The 17,110-nt window shown below is 42.2% G+C and overlaps 1 protein-coding gene across 7 annotated transcripts in view; it reads right to left on the bottom strand.

Moving 5' to 3' along the window:
* Positions 1–5,058: 5,058 nt before the first annotated feature.
* rgmb (repulsive guidance molecule BMP co-receptor b) overlaps positions 5,059–17,110 on the bottom strand; it is a 196,118-nt gene continuing 184,066 nt past the window's right edge. For 6 of the 7 annotated variants that reach the window (XM_069892266.1, XM_069892247.1, XM_069892275.1 and 3 more), the window contains 3 exons: positions 11,405–11,577; positions 9,923–10,464; positions 5,059–7,624 (listed from right to left, as the gene is read on the bottom strand). In XM_069892266.1, coding sequence (XP_069748367.1) covers positions 6,959–7,624; positions 9,923–10,464; positions 11,405–11,577 — 1,381 coding nt within the window. In that variant the 3' untranslated portion in view covers positions 5,059–6,958. Of the gene's footprint in view, positions 7,625–9,922; positions 10,465–11,404; positions 11,578–12,037; positions 12,301–17,110 lie in introns of those variants that run through there. The other variant, XM_069892293.1, reaches the window with a different exon arrangement.

Genomic DNA, 17,110 nt, shown 5'->3' with positions numbered 1-17,110 from the left:
ATATTTTGGGTTTTTTTTTTCTGTTATGGTAATCACTTGCTGAATTTACAGATCTGTTACTTGGCCATTGCGGTGTTGTAATAGGTTTAGGTTGTTGCTGGGAGGCCCAGACATCAGTCTCTAGCTCGTTCCTTGCAACTGCTCTGAGGCGTCGACTGATACAAGCTAAAACCATGAAATTCAGGCTGAGATTGGAGTCCTGTCTTATCCAAGGGTCGTCTTAACCAAAACATACAGCATTTATTTCAATGCTAATACTTATGTTTTAAAATAAAAATTCTATGAAATCACACCAGATTGGAAATATATTCCCTTTAAATAGGACAAAGAAATTACTAGAAGAAATTTAGGGTGGCACGGCTGGCATAGCGGTTTGCACGTCTTTATAACGCCAGCGATCAGGACTGGGGTCTGAATCCTGCACTGTAAGGATTTTGTATGTTCTCCCTGTGTCTGCGTCAGTTTTCCCCGTGGAGGGCGGTTCCAGTTTCCTCCCACTGTTCAAAACGTACCAGGGGTTGTAGGTTAATTGGACGGCGTGAACTCGTGGGCCGAAATGGCCTGTATGTCGACATTTAAAATAATTAAATCAATTATTTCCTTTCTGAAGCAGCTTCTTTTTGGATTATAGCATTCATATACAGAGTACTGTCAGGGTTGCATTCCTGCAGATTGTTTGTAAGTCAATTTCTCTGGGACTCAGAGAAGTCCACGTTCCATTGTATCACCTCCATACACTTGCTGTAATTCTTTCATTTTGTTGAATAATTACCCTGATATTACCCATAAATTAGACTAACGTATTACCATACATTGACATTAATGAATACTATGAAACATTATTATTACTAGCTTGAATAATGCTTAAAAAATATAAATGTTATGAATTGTTGATATATTTAGACGAATGGCACAATAACAGGACCTTCCATCTCACGAGTCTGTGCTGCCCAATTAACCTACAACCCCCAGTTTGTCTTGAACAGTGGGAGTTCCCGGGGAGAATGAACAAACTCCTCACAGCCAGTGCAGGTTTCGAACCCCGGTCCTGATTGCGGGTGCTGTAAAGGCATTGCGCTAACTGCTACACCACCCATGGAACCCTCTTTACATTATTAGCCCTCTTATCTGAACGATGATTTTCAATGGTGAGATTTTCATGAATCACAGGATGACTTTTCATTATTTGAATACATTCCCCCCCCCCCCCCCCCCCCCCACCACCCCTCTCATTCATCAGGTCATCAAACTAGCTATTTTACAACACATTTTCAAAAATATTTTGTTTATGACAACAATCATTTACAAAAGCATCATCAACTAACACTTTTATACTTCCATCAGCATTAAATTTCAACATGAATCTGATTTTTAAAAATTCACTTTGTGTGCTCTGCGAAGGATGGGATTTATACAGTACATGATAGGCAGACAGACTGGTGGAAAGTGGTAGGATCAGGACTGTACTGATTTGACCCTCTATCAGGACCCAAAAAAATACACGTGGATCTATGGATGAGCAGCTTCAGAGTTATGAATAAACACTGATTCATTCTAACTGTTGAACACAAATGTGATAGAAACTTTTTACCAATATTGGATGGGGCTTCATTCTACTATGGACTCGCTTCTAGTTGAAAGTCATAAATATGAATCATATTAACAATTTGTAATAGTTGCTTACGTTCAGTCAAAAAGGTTATAACTTGTAAGATCCACAGGAATGTAGCCTTAAAAATCCAGTTCTTCAATTCTGGCCTGCTGAATACATCCCAAATTCTTTGCTGTGACATTAATATCTTGTCCCTCAGCTTTCTCCCTAAAACTCTGCTCCTTTCCACCACATGAAGGCTCTCCTTAAAGCGTTCCCATAATCATCCTTTGAAATCATCCATTTCAATTTCATTTGCTCAAATGTTTTTTTTTGTTGTATTGATGATGTTAGATAACTCTTAGTTGTTTTGTTTAGGTTGAAGGGATAAAACGACTTCTGTTCAAGCAGACCACAGCTGCCATGTTATCTAAGTACATTTCTTAGGTATTCAGGCTAAATATGTTAGTACAGTACATTTCCCCTTATCCGAAGGCCCGTTAACTGAAACAATCCATTAACCAAACGTTTCTTGCGGCGGCAAGTTGAAAAAATTTTCTCACCCAACTTGCCCATGCAGGGCTCTGATGCGCTGCTGGCGCCATTTCAATAACACCCGAGCTCTTGTGAACTGTACAAGGATATAGTTGCAAATGGCAAACCTTATTGAAGGACAAGAGCAGCGGGCATTCATTACAGAACAAGAAATCATCTCAGTTGATAAAATCAGAGAGAGGCTTCTAAACAAAACCCTTGTTAATGGGGCAGACGACACAGAAGGAAACATTTGAAAAAGAATTTCTAGTGTTTGGTGCTGCATTTATCTTACTTTGTAAGCAAAAATCAAGTTGTTTTTTGGTATGTATTACACATTGTTTCATGCGCAAAAAGCCCGACTTTTTTGTTGTTTAACCACTGATATGTATTTCTGCTGATACAACTGAGCTGCTTCGATCCATTGTTCCGTCAACCCAAAAAACCCAACAACCAAAAACTGCTTTTCGGATAAGGGGAAACATACTGTCTATCCGTAGCAATATCAAACACCAGTAGTACACAAACTCTAACAGTTTACATTGACATGCGATTGTGGTTAATGCAGTTTTTGTGTTATATTTAATGCCAGCAGCTTGCATTTCCAACCCACACATACAGTATACGCATACTGAAGCATTTTCAACTGCCCGAAGTCCTTTACCATAAGTTTAATGTATTGCCAGAGTACATATTTGACACTGCATACAAACCTGACATTCTTTTTTTCCCTGTGAGCTAAGCAGAATTTCGAATTACCAGTAACTGTAAACTGTATACAAAGAAAGAAATGTAAACAAGGATGACATGTAAACAAAATGACTGTGCAAACACAGAACTATAAAGATTCTGCTAAAATAATGAGCAAAATAAGAGTCCTTAAATGAGTCTAATGGTTGAGGGGTAGCAACTGTTCCTGAACCTGGTGGTGTGAGTCTTGTGGCACCCATACCTCTTTCCTGATGACAGCAGTGAGAACAGAGGGTATGCTGGGTGGTGTGGATCCTTGATGATTGCTGCTGCCCTCCAACAACAGTGTTCCCTGTAGATGCACCTCATACAGTCCAGGTGACTTATCTACCTTTAGTCCATTCAACTTATAAACACTACCTCTCTAGTAATCTTGACTGTACTTAATTCTATTACCTGAGACCTCTAGCAGGTATGTTGCTATCATTTTCCTCAAAATACTTCTTTAGTTCCTCTGCCTGTTACCCATTATAATTTCTCCAGCATCATTTTCAATCGGTCCTATATCTGCCCGTCTCTTTTACTCTTTATATATTTAAAAAGCTCTTACTATCCTTTTGTATGTTATTTGCCAACTTACTTTCATTATTCTTTTCTTTCTTAATGACTGTCTCTTTCTGTTTTGTTTCCCAGTCCTATTTATCCACTAATTTTTCCTTCCTTATATGCCCTCCCTTTTATTTTAGCCTCTCATTAGCCAAAATTGTGCCATTTTTCCATTCATAATTTTCCTTTTTCTTGGAACATATCTATCCTGCGCTTTTTATTCTTATCATTCTTTCAGATTTTGGAGTCCCCTTAACCAGGCAATGATGCCACCAATCAGAAATCTGTGAATGATTTCCGAAATCATACCGAAACTCCTGAAGTAGAGGCACTGACGTGTTTTCTTCACAGTGGCCTAATATATGGGTCCCCCTTCAAGATAGTGACAGCCAGAAATTTAGTCTCTCACCCTCTCCACCTCTGATCCCCCAATGATCACTGGATCGTTCCTACATGGTGGCATTGAGTGTGAGGTTATTGATGGTGCACCATTCAGCCAAGTTTTCAATCTCCCTCCTGTAAGCTGACTCATCGCCTCCGTTTACACAACCCCACTACGATGGTATTGTCAGCAAACTTGCACATGGTATTGCAGTCACAAAGTCGTAGATGCAAAGCGAGTAGAGTGGGGGCTCAGTTTGCAGGTAACCACAGACCATGTGCAAGTCACTCTGGAATCCAGGCATCACTCACTATTTCAATTATAAAAGCATGTCCCTTGTATGTTTACATCAAGAAATTAGATGCTTCATGTTTTTCGTTATCTCCTCGATTTCTATGGCGGCATAAGGTGGCTTTAAATGGGGAAGAAATAGGGTAGATTAACGATGAATACAAAATATCCTAATAATTTTTTTTAGGAATATTATTAGAGCACTGACTGGATTCCAAGAATTGTCAAACCTGGAGACCATCCCAAAAAATGTTTTCTCCCACAGTATTTCATCATTTGCATTTAATTAGATTTCCCTCATTTTGGAGATTATTTTGATCATCCCCCTTTGACAGGAAACAGGAAAGGACGAAAGCCTGATGATCAGATGGAAATATGATTCAATATGATATTGATCTATTCTCCCCTGCTCAAATCCTACTTGGGCCTTTGTTAGCTGCAGCAACAATGAATAGGAACTGAAAATCCTTCTTATAAGTTTGGATCTCTGCAGGAAATAAAGCCCATATTTCCACAATTCACCCCATTTTACCACCCCCCCCCCCCCACACACACACACAAATAGGCTGTTGAAATGATCCCTGCTATCAGCAGGGAATTTGTTAGCCTTAATCTAAATAAACCAAGTTTTTGCTTTTTATTTTGCACACCACCAGGAAAGGAATAATGTTCTCATTAAGCAATCTTTTACCTGATCTTGTTAATGAAGAACTGAAACAGGTATAGCAATTCTTCTTGCAAATTATAAAATAGAACTCTTTAGTTCAATCACTAACGAGTAACTGAACTAAATATCCCAAACCACTCTGATGGTAAGGAACTGCGTTTATTTGTGAACTGCAGCAAACATTTCCTACTGTCTTTATTATTATTCATAATGATGACAGAAAATAAAATCAATTAGTTCCTCCAAAGATATAAATCACAACAACATATCAGTTTAATACAAGAAATAGACACTAGATTTGTAATTCCTAACAGAATTTTAATGCATGTTTAATCAGCACATTTGATTTCAATAGCAACTTCAAATACACAAACTTGGGAGGTTTTCCACTTTAATGAAAGATGGACTGGAAGCCAAGTACAAAAGCAGGTGGAACATGAGAAACTGTTCTAACCTTACTGGCATCAGTAAAAGTGTTACCACAACAAAAGAAAGACAAAGAAAACTAGGGCCGCCACAATGACTCAAAGCTGATCAATGATTTCTATACCTTGTTCTGGAGAGAAAATACATCCTTTTTGATGTGACAAATATGCTCAGTCATAGTGCAGTTTCCAACAGTCCAGTTAGCAGCTACAATAGTAAACAAACTAACACCCCTCATTTCCAACACACGCAGGCCCTATCGGTATGTTTCTCCTGTACGCATTACTTTTATGGTGAGTGTGGGAATTGCTCAAGTGTTTATTGTCCCCAGTTTGACAAATAGAAAATCCAACAATGTCTGAATAAATTGGTTAAAAATATTTGGCTGGTCTTATCTAAATTAAGACAGAGTCTGGTCATCGTCATGAGGATCCTTTTGTCGCTTAGATGCCAAGCGATGCTGAACTATTGTTTTGTGCGCTCACTAGAAAATTCAGCACTTATGGACATAGTTAGCATCTTTCTAAGCTCCATCTCCATAAAAGCTACATTAGACCACTCATAGGCATGCAAGAAAATTAATTTCTAGTTTATAAAATTTTGCTGAGACCAATTTTCGCTTGGCAACTTCCCATTTCCCAACTGAATTGGCTGATGAACCCAAGAAACCAATCGGGTAATTTACTATGGTTTCATTAGCACCGTTTGCCACCAATACAATGAATTAAGAAGAAAGTGCTGCAAAAATGCAAAGCACATCAGTGAGTAATTAAGATGGGTAAAACAACATTTGTAGTTCCTCATTCAAAAATGTATCTGCAGTATCAGACCACCAAAAGTACCAACGAGGAACGAGTCTCGAGGATGTCTACCACATATCATTCATGATTCTGTATCAATTGTTAAAAGCAGACTGGCCAAAGCCTGAAATTAACACCTTGACCAGCTGAACTTTAAAAGACAAAGGACAGTAAAAATTTATCAGAACTGGATACTTAGTGTTAAGCACAAAGTTTGAAAATATAGTAGATACCTAAGAAAACAGATACACTGATTTGGAATTAAAAGTACCTATATTTGTACAGGAGGTTCTATGTATTGTTTGGGGGGGGGGGGGCAGTGGGCAATGGTTGAAAGGGGGCTAACTAACACATCACAATATAAAAAGGCATTTAAGCCCCTTTTGTATAGTCACAAATTAGATTTTTTGTTATCACTGGTCACATGAACACTGAAGTAACTCGAGTGCAATCCACTAGGTGGCATCACTAACACTGCAGGGTGAACATCAGAAATAGTACAGAATCTACCCTGTGTTCTTCTTGCAGGTTTTGTTTATAAATAAGTTAACTATTTACATATTCAGACAATCACCTCTTATACAAACAATTATCCATTTTGAAACCAAGAAGCACAACTGGTAATCCTGCCGAGGCGGAATATCAAACTTTTAAATTTGTGAGACAACAATGTAACTCTGAACACATTTACCGGTAGCCATTTTAAGTACCTACGAAGAAACATAAAGTGCCCTTTGTTACAAACCCTACCTTAGGGACATCAACTCACAAACAACCTGCTAAATAACTCTCAACAAAAAGTACATAATACTACAACTGAATACTTATGAACTGACACAACAAATGACACAATATGTACAAACTTTTGCTTGTTCAGGATTGCCATCCCATCATATATGCTGTATATACATATATACTTTTCTGAATATATTATAACAATATATATTTAATATTTTTATAAACTAAAAAACCTACAAAAACACAATCACAACAAAGGAAAAGAGTCCAACGTAAATGTCAAATAACAGATTGTTGTTCTGGACAACACTGCTACTCCTGGGGAAAATATGCCAGCGCTCTCTCTTTGGATGTAATGTCTCCAGGTCTTGGAGGGCACTATACGCTGCTGCTGTGAAGTTTGCATCTCCAGTTGTCAGAAGGTCAAAGACACAGGAATGAAAATAGACATCCTTTACTTGGATTTTTTCATGGCATTTAGCCGTTGCACTCTCTAATGTGTAAGCACCTTTTGATTGGGCCTGTGAGGGGGGCGGATGGTTCTGACTATTGGCTGGAAGAGGGAGATGTCCACTTTCATCAATGCGTTCATTCATCGGGCAGCCACGAGCACAAAGCTGCAGTCCCTGGCTGTCGTTTTCATTCAGCGCTAGTTCCTCAGGCATCCTCAATGCAAATGTTAAATAGCGCCCCACCTGCCGCACAATAACCGTCATCCCTATATATTTTGCGTGCACCTCCACATGTTTACCGTTGACTTTCTCCACTATCCACAGAGTCTTTATCCAGCCATTTCCTACTGTTGTACCGTCTATAAATGCTGCAGGCAAATCATCTGTCATTGCCTGGTAGACCTTCTGATCTGTACAGTCATGATAGGTTTTGAATATGATGGTTATCTGTAAGAAATTAAACCGTACATACTCAATACATATTGATAAATAACACAGAAAAACAAATCACATCTTAAATGAGCATTGCTGAAATAATTGTTATCATACACTAGGATATTAAAAGCTGCATTGCAATCATCTGTACTGTATTTCCTGTTTCTAAATAAAAGTGGTATAGATCCAAGAAAGTCCCCAATACCCAATAATGCAGGTTTTGCACTGAGCTTAATACTATCAAAATGCAAATGAAGAGCTCCACCAGTCCTAATCGTTGCACATTTGAAGACCCAGAATAGGGCTCATTGTGGTGTTGCTACTCAATTGCTAAGAAAAGCTGTGTGAACGGCTGTTGACTCTCTGAGGTGATTCAGGCTCGAAATTACGCATCTAACAAACTATACAGCAAGGAAGGTTTTATCATTAACCAAGAGACACAAGAAACTACAGATGCTGGAATCCAGAGCCTAAATAAACTGCTGGAGGTACACAGCCCTGGGCAACTTGATGTTCTCCCACATTGTAGGGATGTGAATAAATGGATACCTGATGGTCAGTGTGGACTTGATGGGCTGTTTTCAAAACCGGATAGCTTTATGAAACAGCAAAGCAATGTTTAGACAGACACCCACGCATCTGGGAGGTCTGCATTTTAAAGGCAATAATACACACATAGTAGGAAATGATGAGACGTTTCCTAACAATGTGATTTCAGGCATATATGGAATTAAATGCATTTCCATAATCATGCAGTGTACTCATTAGCAAACTTAAATCACTAGAAACATTTTCAACTAGCATTTCCTCCAATGAGAAAAAGGTGTCTACAATGCAGAACCAATAAACAGGGAAAAATACAAAAACAGTGGTTTTGGAACTTTCATACTGAATGGAAAGAAACTAAAAAATGATTGGAAGTTTGTCAAAGTATATTTGTAAACACAACAGACCCAAGAACTAATACAAGGAGAGTTAGGAACCACAATTCACGTGCCACAGGATTATTCGTCAGTATTTTCACAAAACAATAAATCTTGCAGTGACAAATGGGATTCAAATTCCAAATATTTAAAGCACACAAATAGGGTTTTTGTTATAATGGGAAAATCCACACCTACTTTTATTTAACTGGTTCAGCGATTTCATTGGAACTGACATTTGTGTTATTGTCCTTGGGGAATGAAGCAAGAAAATGATATTGAGAATGAAACCGCACCTGGGGAACTATAATGGAATTCACTGGTTACAGAATTAATAGAGTTAAAATCATATTCTTTCCAGTTCTCACTTCACCGTTGTCTCTCTATAATGAGAGAGTAAAAGTTACACAAATTGTGAGTCTGATTTGAGTGGAAGAGTTCAAAGGCATAAAACAGTCTGAAAATTAATGACAACCAAAGATAGATTATCTCTTGACTTTAGCGAAGGGATTTTTGCCAAAATGCATTTTTCTCTCTCTCCCTTCCCCATGATATTTGCACAATTCCACCCTCCACATTACATTCCCTCAATTCATCCCTCCCCATTACATTCTCTCAATACCTCCCTCCCCATTACATTCTCTCAATACCTCCCTTCCCATTACATTCCCTCAATTCCTCCCTCCCCATTACATTCCCTCAATTCCTCCCTCCCCATTACATTCTCCCAATACCTCCCTCCCCATTACATTCTCTCAATACCTCCCTCCCCATTACATTCTCCCAATACCTCCCTCCCCATTACATTCTCCCAATACCTCCCTCCCCATTACTTTCTCTCAATACCTCCCTCCCCATTACATTCTCTCAATACCTCCCTCCCCATTACATTCTCTCCATACCTCCCTTCCCATTACATTCCCTCAATTCCTCCCTCCCCATTACATTCTCCCAATACCTCCCTCCTCATTACATTCTCTCAATACCTCCCTCCCCATTACTTTCTCTCAATACCTCCCTCCCCATTACTTTCTCTCAATACCTCCCTTCCCATTACATTCTCTCAATACCTCCCTCCCCATTACATTCTCCCAATACCTCCCTCCCCAATACATTCTCTCAATACCTCCCTCCCCATTACATTCTCTCAATACCTCCCTCCCCATTACATTCTCTCAATACCACCCTCCTCATTACATTCTTTCCATTCCTCCCTCCCCATTACATTATCCCAATACCTCCCTCCCCATTACATTCTCTCAATACCTCCCTCCCCATTACATTCTCTCCATGCCTCCCTCCCCCATGATATTCTCTAAATAAAAATGCGAAGGCATGTCCAGCTAAGCTGGGCTGGGCTTGGCAGAGTAGAGTGGCGTACATGTACCTTGTTGGTGGCTGTAGCGCTGGATCCCTGTACAACAGGGACGTTGGTTACTTGCACTGACAAATAGTTGTTATCAATCAAGGGCCAGGCTCCTTCCACTTTGCAAGTCTGGAAGTGATCCCTGAAAGTCCTAAGGTGCGGGTCGCCAAACAAGCCGCAGAAGACGTAGCGGCGGCGGGGAGCCTGCAGCTCGATGCCCGCGGCCGCCCGGTGGCCGCGGGCCGCCCCCGCCCTGTTGTCATAGTCGCAGAAGCCGATGTTGTGACTGACAGGCAGCAGGTCCTGGGCTGCGATCGAGGTGGGCCCCTCGCGCGAGCAGTTCCTCTGGCTCATCAAGTCGCTGATGCCCAGCATGGCCGAGTGGAAGGCCAGGTTGCCCCGACAGGCTTTGGCCGTTCGCTCCGTGCAGAGGGCGTAAGCCCGCAGGGCGATGCAGAACTCGGAAGCAAAAGCATTCAGAGCGGCGTTCAGATGCGAAGTAAGGGCCACGAAGTCGGTGGTGCACTTCTGGATCCTGCACTGATACTGTTGCTGGCAGTACCCTGGAAATGTTTTGTAAAATCATTATAAACTCAGGGAATGGCAACAGCCAGCTGTCAAGAATGCTTGTCAATAAACTACTGCACAAGAGACCGAATTAGAAAATAAATGCATTGCTCAACTATAAAACGTTGGGAGTTACAATTTGAAATCTCAGTCTTTTTGCATGTCCTGAGAATTGCTTCCGAATGTCAAATTGTTTCCATATAAAGGCTTGCATGAAGCACGAGGTGGTTAAGTTTAATGCGTTTGCCATTGGCAGCGTGTTCAACTCGCAGTTAAAATGTTACAAGTTAGCCTAACCTTGTGTCATGAGATGTGGATGTAAACCGTTGCAAAAAAAAACCTGATACTGAATTATAATAAAGATAAAACAGAAAATCTATTCATAAGATACTATTCATGCCAGAAAGAAAGTAATTTGACATAAGATACAATTCATGCCAGAAAGAAAGTAATTTGACATTTTAAAATGTTTGGGAAGATGCATAAGCGCAGGCAGAAAACTAAAGAGGGCCGAGAGGGAGGAAGAGAGCCACTGCACGCCGCCGGTAACTTGAGCTCATTTGTGGACTTTCAGTAAACACAATCCAAGAACGAAATCACTGTGGAAAAAGCTCTGATTACCAATTTGCCTCAAAGAAAGAAATCGCTTTCAACTGAGTTCTTCCCGATGCTATTTAAAATAAAACATTAATTCGGAATGTTTGCATGTCTCCAAAGCGGGGGGGGGGGGGGGGGGGGGGGCTGGCTGTACAACATGCCAAGTCTCAATGGTCGAGGAGAGTAAAAGTTTGCAAAACCGAAGGAGTTGGGAGCGAGCGAGATTTCTTTGCAAATTTGCTTGAAGCAAAGTTTGTTTTTTAAAAAAAACCCTCCAGTAGCCCTGATGTTGTGTGGACGCCGGATGTTGTACGCTAACGTTGCAAAGGCAAGGGTTACCTGTGTTGGCAAACGTCGAAATGAAAAGCAGCAGAAACGTGAAGGCTGTGGCAGGGCGTTCAGCCCCGGGGTAGTAAAAGCCTGGTTCCCCCATGCCCATCCATTCAGGTTGCAGTGAGTTTCTCAAACACTCCACCGAGAAGGGCCAGCAGCTGCAGGAACCTCTCCTCGACCTGCAGGTACGAAATATGCATGAAGGAAAATGAGCCGAGGGTTTGATCTTCCTAGGATGCCCGCAGCGGACCACGGAGCGAACGCCAGCCCCTGCGATCAGACGCACACCCGTCAGTCTGCCCTCCTCCACCGCTCAACCCCAACTCCACCGCCCAGTGCGGAACTCCCACCCACCCCGCTGCCTACTGGCTCAGCGCTGTCCCACCCGGCGGGCACCGTCCTCTGATGGGTGGGTCGGCCACGCCGATCAATGCCCTTCCTCCGCCCCCTCTCCCAGGCCCACAGTTTCCGCTGACAGGTTCGGCTGCGCCGAAGAAGCATGACTTCATCGCGGTGGTGGGTTGAGCCAGAGCCTGAGCGGCATCGGGGAGGAGGGGAAGGAGCAAAGGAAAGAATATCAAGCCAGTAGCCGGAGAAAAGATACAAAAAGAGAGCAGGAATATAAAACAGCCCGCTAACCTGACATATGGAGAGGCGGGGAATTACAGCCAGTTGTATCCGAAAGAAATCAGGGCAAAAAAAGGGTTAATATGGTAACCAAAAAGTAAATAAATTAAAAGGAAACCACGCGTTAATTTGAGAATTTAGAGTCGCCAACAGTTTGGAAGCTCTGCAAAATCTCCCTGGAACTGAGGCTGACTGGGGAGGGCAAGCCCATGCCCAAAAAAGAATCCGACTCCGAGAGAACAAAAAGCTGCCCCTTGGTTTCGGTGGAGAGGGTTCAGCCGAAGTGGCCCCTTTCCGTGTGTGTTCACACTGCACATGGCAGGGAGGGCCCGCTACCCCGACTCCCTTCCTGGGGCGATCGCAACCTTCTCTGCGCTGTTCTTGTGTGGGGCTGTAATTTCGGGGGGAGGGGGGGGGGTGGGATGCCGCTGAAGCTCATGCCGCTGCGAGGCTCATGCAGCTCGTGGTAGTGGAGCAGGAGACGCGCGGGCTGTGAGCCAGCGGGCGAGGAGAGGCTTTGTTCGCCGCCGCCGAGGGGGGGCGCACGGGGGGCAGCTCCCATCCCCTCCGCTCTCCAGCTCGCTGGCACCGCAGAGCCCATGGGTTTGCACAGAAACCTTGACATTTCTTCAATAGCTTCAGGGGTAGATTTAGAGATAAATAATCTGCTCGTGCATGGAAGATATTTCTTGAAATAGCAAGGAAGTGCACACACAGCCTGGAGGCTGAGTTCCTCCAACGTTTCGGGGTGTTTTTCCAGATATGCGACCTGCCATCTGGATGCATGTACATTAACATGAAGCATTCTGAAATACGTTTCTTGCGTCTTGAAACAAATCATGGCTGTCAATCCTCACGCCTTCCCGAGGTGCTGGAAGTGTGCAGAGGTCAAACCTCCATGGATCTCTCTCCCCCTCCACCCCCCCCCCTCCCCTCCTCCACCCTCTCTCTCACCCCACCCCCTCCACCCTCTCTCTCATCCCAACCCCCGGGCAGAAAGTATCCGATCTCCACCGGACAATCCCCAAAAGACACACTTGTCTTGTTGGGTGGAATGGAATTTTCAACCACATTCTTCCGACTCAACACCGGAACCTCAAACTTCAAATTTGCAAATAAAACAGCTATGCTAAAACGACCGGTAACTTTTAATTCAGTATTCCTAGAACCCTGGGTCCCAATGCCCAAAATATTATAGTACCGAAGACTATGTTTGAGACAGTTGGACACACTGCTAATTTTAGAAGCTGCAATGGTGTTCCAGTTTTCCTGACCTGCTGATGACCTACAAGGCATAGAGCACAAATTTGTCCATTCTGACCAAATGGTCTATCCATTTGCCCGCCTTTGTCCAATATTTCTCCAAAACCTTTCTATCCATTTACCTGCCTTAATGATTTTTAATTCTTACTTTTGCAATTGGTTCCATTTACCCATCATCTTTTGTGCGCCCCTTTAAAATATTTTCCCTCTCATCTTAGATTCATGACCCTTCTCTAGGTAAAAAAGGCCAGTATCTCTAAATCTGCCTTCTGTACCTCAGGGGTAAAATCCCAGCGTATCCATATAACTAAAATGCACCAGGCACAGTAACATCTTCTCTAGACCTTTTCTAGCTTAGTCCATCCAATAGCCGGAAGAATGAAAATACGCAGCATATTCCAAGAGCAATCTCTCCAGTGTCTTGTACAGTTACATAGAACATTACAGCATAGTACAGGCCCTTTGGCTCACAATGTTGTGCTGACCCATATCACATGAAATCCTAGGTCCTGGATGCAATGCCCTGACCAATAAAGGCAAGTGTGCCAAATGTTTCCTTCACTACCTTGTGTACTTGAGATGCCATTTTCATGAAACTACCTGTACTTAGTTCTAAGTCTGTTCCCTAACATTCTCTAACACTTTTCCTTTGACTGTATAAAAGGATTCAGGTGTCAGTGGTGGATTTCACCACAACTCAGACTGAAACCATTGAGAAGAGCTCTATTCCAGATGTAACATCCTTTAAAGTAAAGGATAAATCAATTCCTCATCTGCTTATTTCAATGGTGGAAATATGTCTGGCATAACCAAAGAGAATGAGTTTCCCACATTTTCCTGACAACCTTCTTTCCTGAACTATCGACACCAGAAACAAATCTACTGTTCATTCATCTTCTGACTCTTTGTTGGATCTTAGAATGAGCAAAATGGCTGCCAGATGTGACTACATAATGATCCCTGCGCTTGAAAGTAACTTATTGTACCGTGTTTTGATGTGTTTCTGAAGGCCATTTTTTTCTTATTACTATTATGAGAGGTGTCAAATTTGTAATAACTCAGTAATGAGAAATATATTCACTTCCATCTTTCTGCACTGTTGGGTTAGGTTCCACATAGAATATATGCAGAGTGGAACATGTACCTCTTTCACAATGTTGTAACAGCATCTCCATGTGATCAACTCAGATTGTTAATATTAGAAGCAGATTTTAGAGTCAGGGAATTGTATCCCTTTACAATTAGGTCAAAATTGCCCAATCTAATTACTTGGGATTTTTACAGCCACGAGTGAGAACTTTGCATAATTCTGGACAGAATATGGAAGCATCATGAAGGTGATTTATAATCACAAAGGTAAATGATGTTTTTAAGATTACATTTTGAACCTCCTTAGTTTTTTTTCTTTTCAACTAACAATATTCTGGACAAAGGGACTGGAGTCTGTTGAAAATAATTCCATTCTTTAAACTGAGATGAACTGAGAGCCTGATGTAGTGGCAAATACAGAGACCTGGCTGGCACCAGGGCAGGAATGGATTCTGATTATTGGTCAGGGATACTATTACACCTGCAGGATCCTCTTTTGAGTCAGTATGGGTGAAGTTAGGAACAGGAAGGGAGCAGTTACTCTTATGGGAATATTCTATAGGTCCCCTGGTAGCAGCAGCAAGATGGGGAAGCATATTTGGAAAGGTGCAAAAATAACAGGGTTGTTATCATGGGTGACTTCATTGACTGGCAGCATGTCTGTCACAGTACGTTAACTAGTTGACTAGGGGGAATGCCATATTAGATCTAGTATTAGGTAATGAAACAGGTCAGGTCACAGATCTCTCAGTGGATGAACAATTGAGGGAGAGTGACCACCACTCCCTGGCCTTTGTCCTTGTCCATGACAGTGAGGACAGGAAAATATTTTATTGGGGAAGGGTAAACTATGAGGCTATAAGGCTTGAACTTCTGGGTATAAATTGGGATGGCATTTTTGCAGGGAAATGTACTATGGAGATTTGGTCGATGTTTAGGGATCTCTTGCAGGAGGTTAGAGATAAATTTGTCCTGGTGAGGCAGAGAAAGAATGTTAGGGTCATTGACGAGAGAGGTGGAAAATCTAGTCAGGTAAAAGAAGGCAGCAATACATGAGGTTTAAGCAGCAAAGATCAGATGGGTCTCTTCAGGTGGCAAGAAAGGACCTTACGAGGGGGCTGAGGAGACCAAGAAGGGGACATGAGAATGCCTTGGCAAGTAGGGTCTAGAAAAACCCCAAAGCATTCTTCACTTATGTGAAGAACAGAAGGATGACAGGAGTGAAGGTCGGACTGATTACAGATAAAGGTGAGAAGAGGTATCTGGAGGCTGTGGAATAGGGTGAGGTCCTCAATGAATACTTCAGTATTTACCAAGGAGAGGGACCTTGATGAGGGTGAGGACAATATGGATGGGGTAAATGTTCAAGAGTATGTTAAGAGAGAGAATGTGTTGGAGCAGTTAAAATACATTAGGATGAATAAATCCCCAGGGCCTGACACAATATTCCCCAGGCTGGTCCATCAGGCGAGGGAGGGGAATGCTGAGCCTCTGGTTAGGATCTTTGTGTCCTCGTTATCCATGGGAATGGTATCGGAAGATTGGAGGGTGGCAAAAGTTGTCTTCTTGTTCAAAAAATGTAGTAGGGCAAGTCCAGGTAATTATAAACCAGTGAGCCGTACGTCTTTGGTAGGCAAGCTATGGGAAAGGATTCTTAGAGATAGGATCTATGAGCATTTAGAGAATTATGGTCTGATCAGGGACAGTCAGCATGGCTTTGTGAAGGGCAGATCATGCCTCACAAGCCTGATAGAGTTCTTTGAGGAGGTGACCAGACATATTAATGAGGGTAGTGTGGTGGATGTGGTCTACATGGATTTTAGTAAGGCATTTGACAAGGTTCCACATGGTAGACTGATTCAGAAAGACAGCTTGGCCATGTGGATTCAGAATTGGCTTGTCTGTAGAAAGCAGAAAGTTGTGGTGGAGGGAGTACATTCAGATTGGAGGGTTGTGTCTAGTGGAGTCCCTCAAGTATTTGTTCTGGGACCTCTGCTTTTTGTTATTTTTTATTAACGACTTGGATGAGGGGGTAGGAGGATGAGTTCAATCTGGAGAAGTGTGAGGTGGTACACTTTGGAAGAACAAAGTCCAAGGCAGAGTACAAAGTTAATGGTAGGATTCTTGGTCGTGTGGAAGAGCAGAGGGATCTTGGGGTCCATGTCCACAGATCACTGAAAGTTGCCTTACAGGTAGACAGGGTGGCTAAGAAAGCTTATGGGGTGTTACCTTTCATAAGTCAAAGGACTGAGTATAAGAGCTACGAAGTAATGATGCAACTCTACAAAACTCTGGTTAGACCACACTTGGAGAACTGTGTCCAGTTCTGGTCGCCTCATTATAGGAAAGACGTGGAAGCATTGGAAAGGGTTCAGAGGAGATTTACCAGGTTGATACCTGGCTAAGAGAGTATGTATTATGAGCAGAGATTAAGGGAGCTAGGGCTTTACTCTTTGGAGAGAAGGAGGATGAGAGACAACATGATAGAGGTATACAAGATATTAAGAGGCACAGACAGATAGTAAAAAAACACACTGAAAGGCTGGAGGCATTTAGCTGGTCTTTTCAGCATCCATAGGAGACAAAGATACATTAACATTTTGGGCCTGAGCCCTTCTTCAAGGAAAAGGTAGACTTTATTTCCTTATCACATACTTTGCATCCATGCCTACTGCTAATTCCAGGATAAGATTGCCTATTTGTCTACACATCTCAGCATCCTGTTGGAGTCTG

The sequence above is a fragment of the Narcine bancroftii genome, chromosome 1, assembly GCF_036971445.1.
Source record: "Narcine bancroftii isolate sNarBan1 chromosome 1, sNarBan1.hap1, whole genome shotgun sequence".
NCBI classification, from domain to species: Eukaryota; Metazoa; Chordata; class Chondrichthyes; order Torpediniformes; family Narcinidae; genus Narcine; species Narcine bancroftii.
Note: the sequence above shows the minus strand (reverse complement) of the source record. Positions and strands in the feature narration are given on the sequence as shown.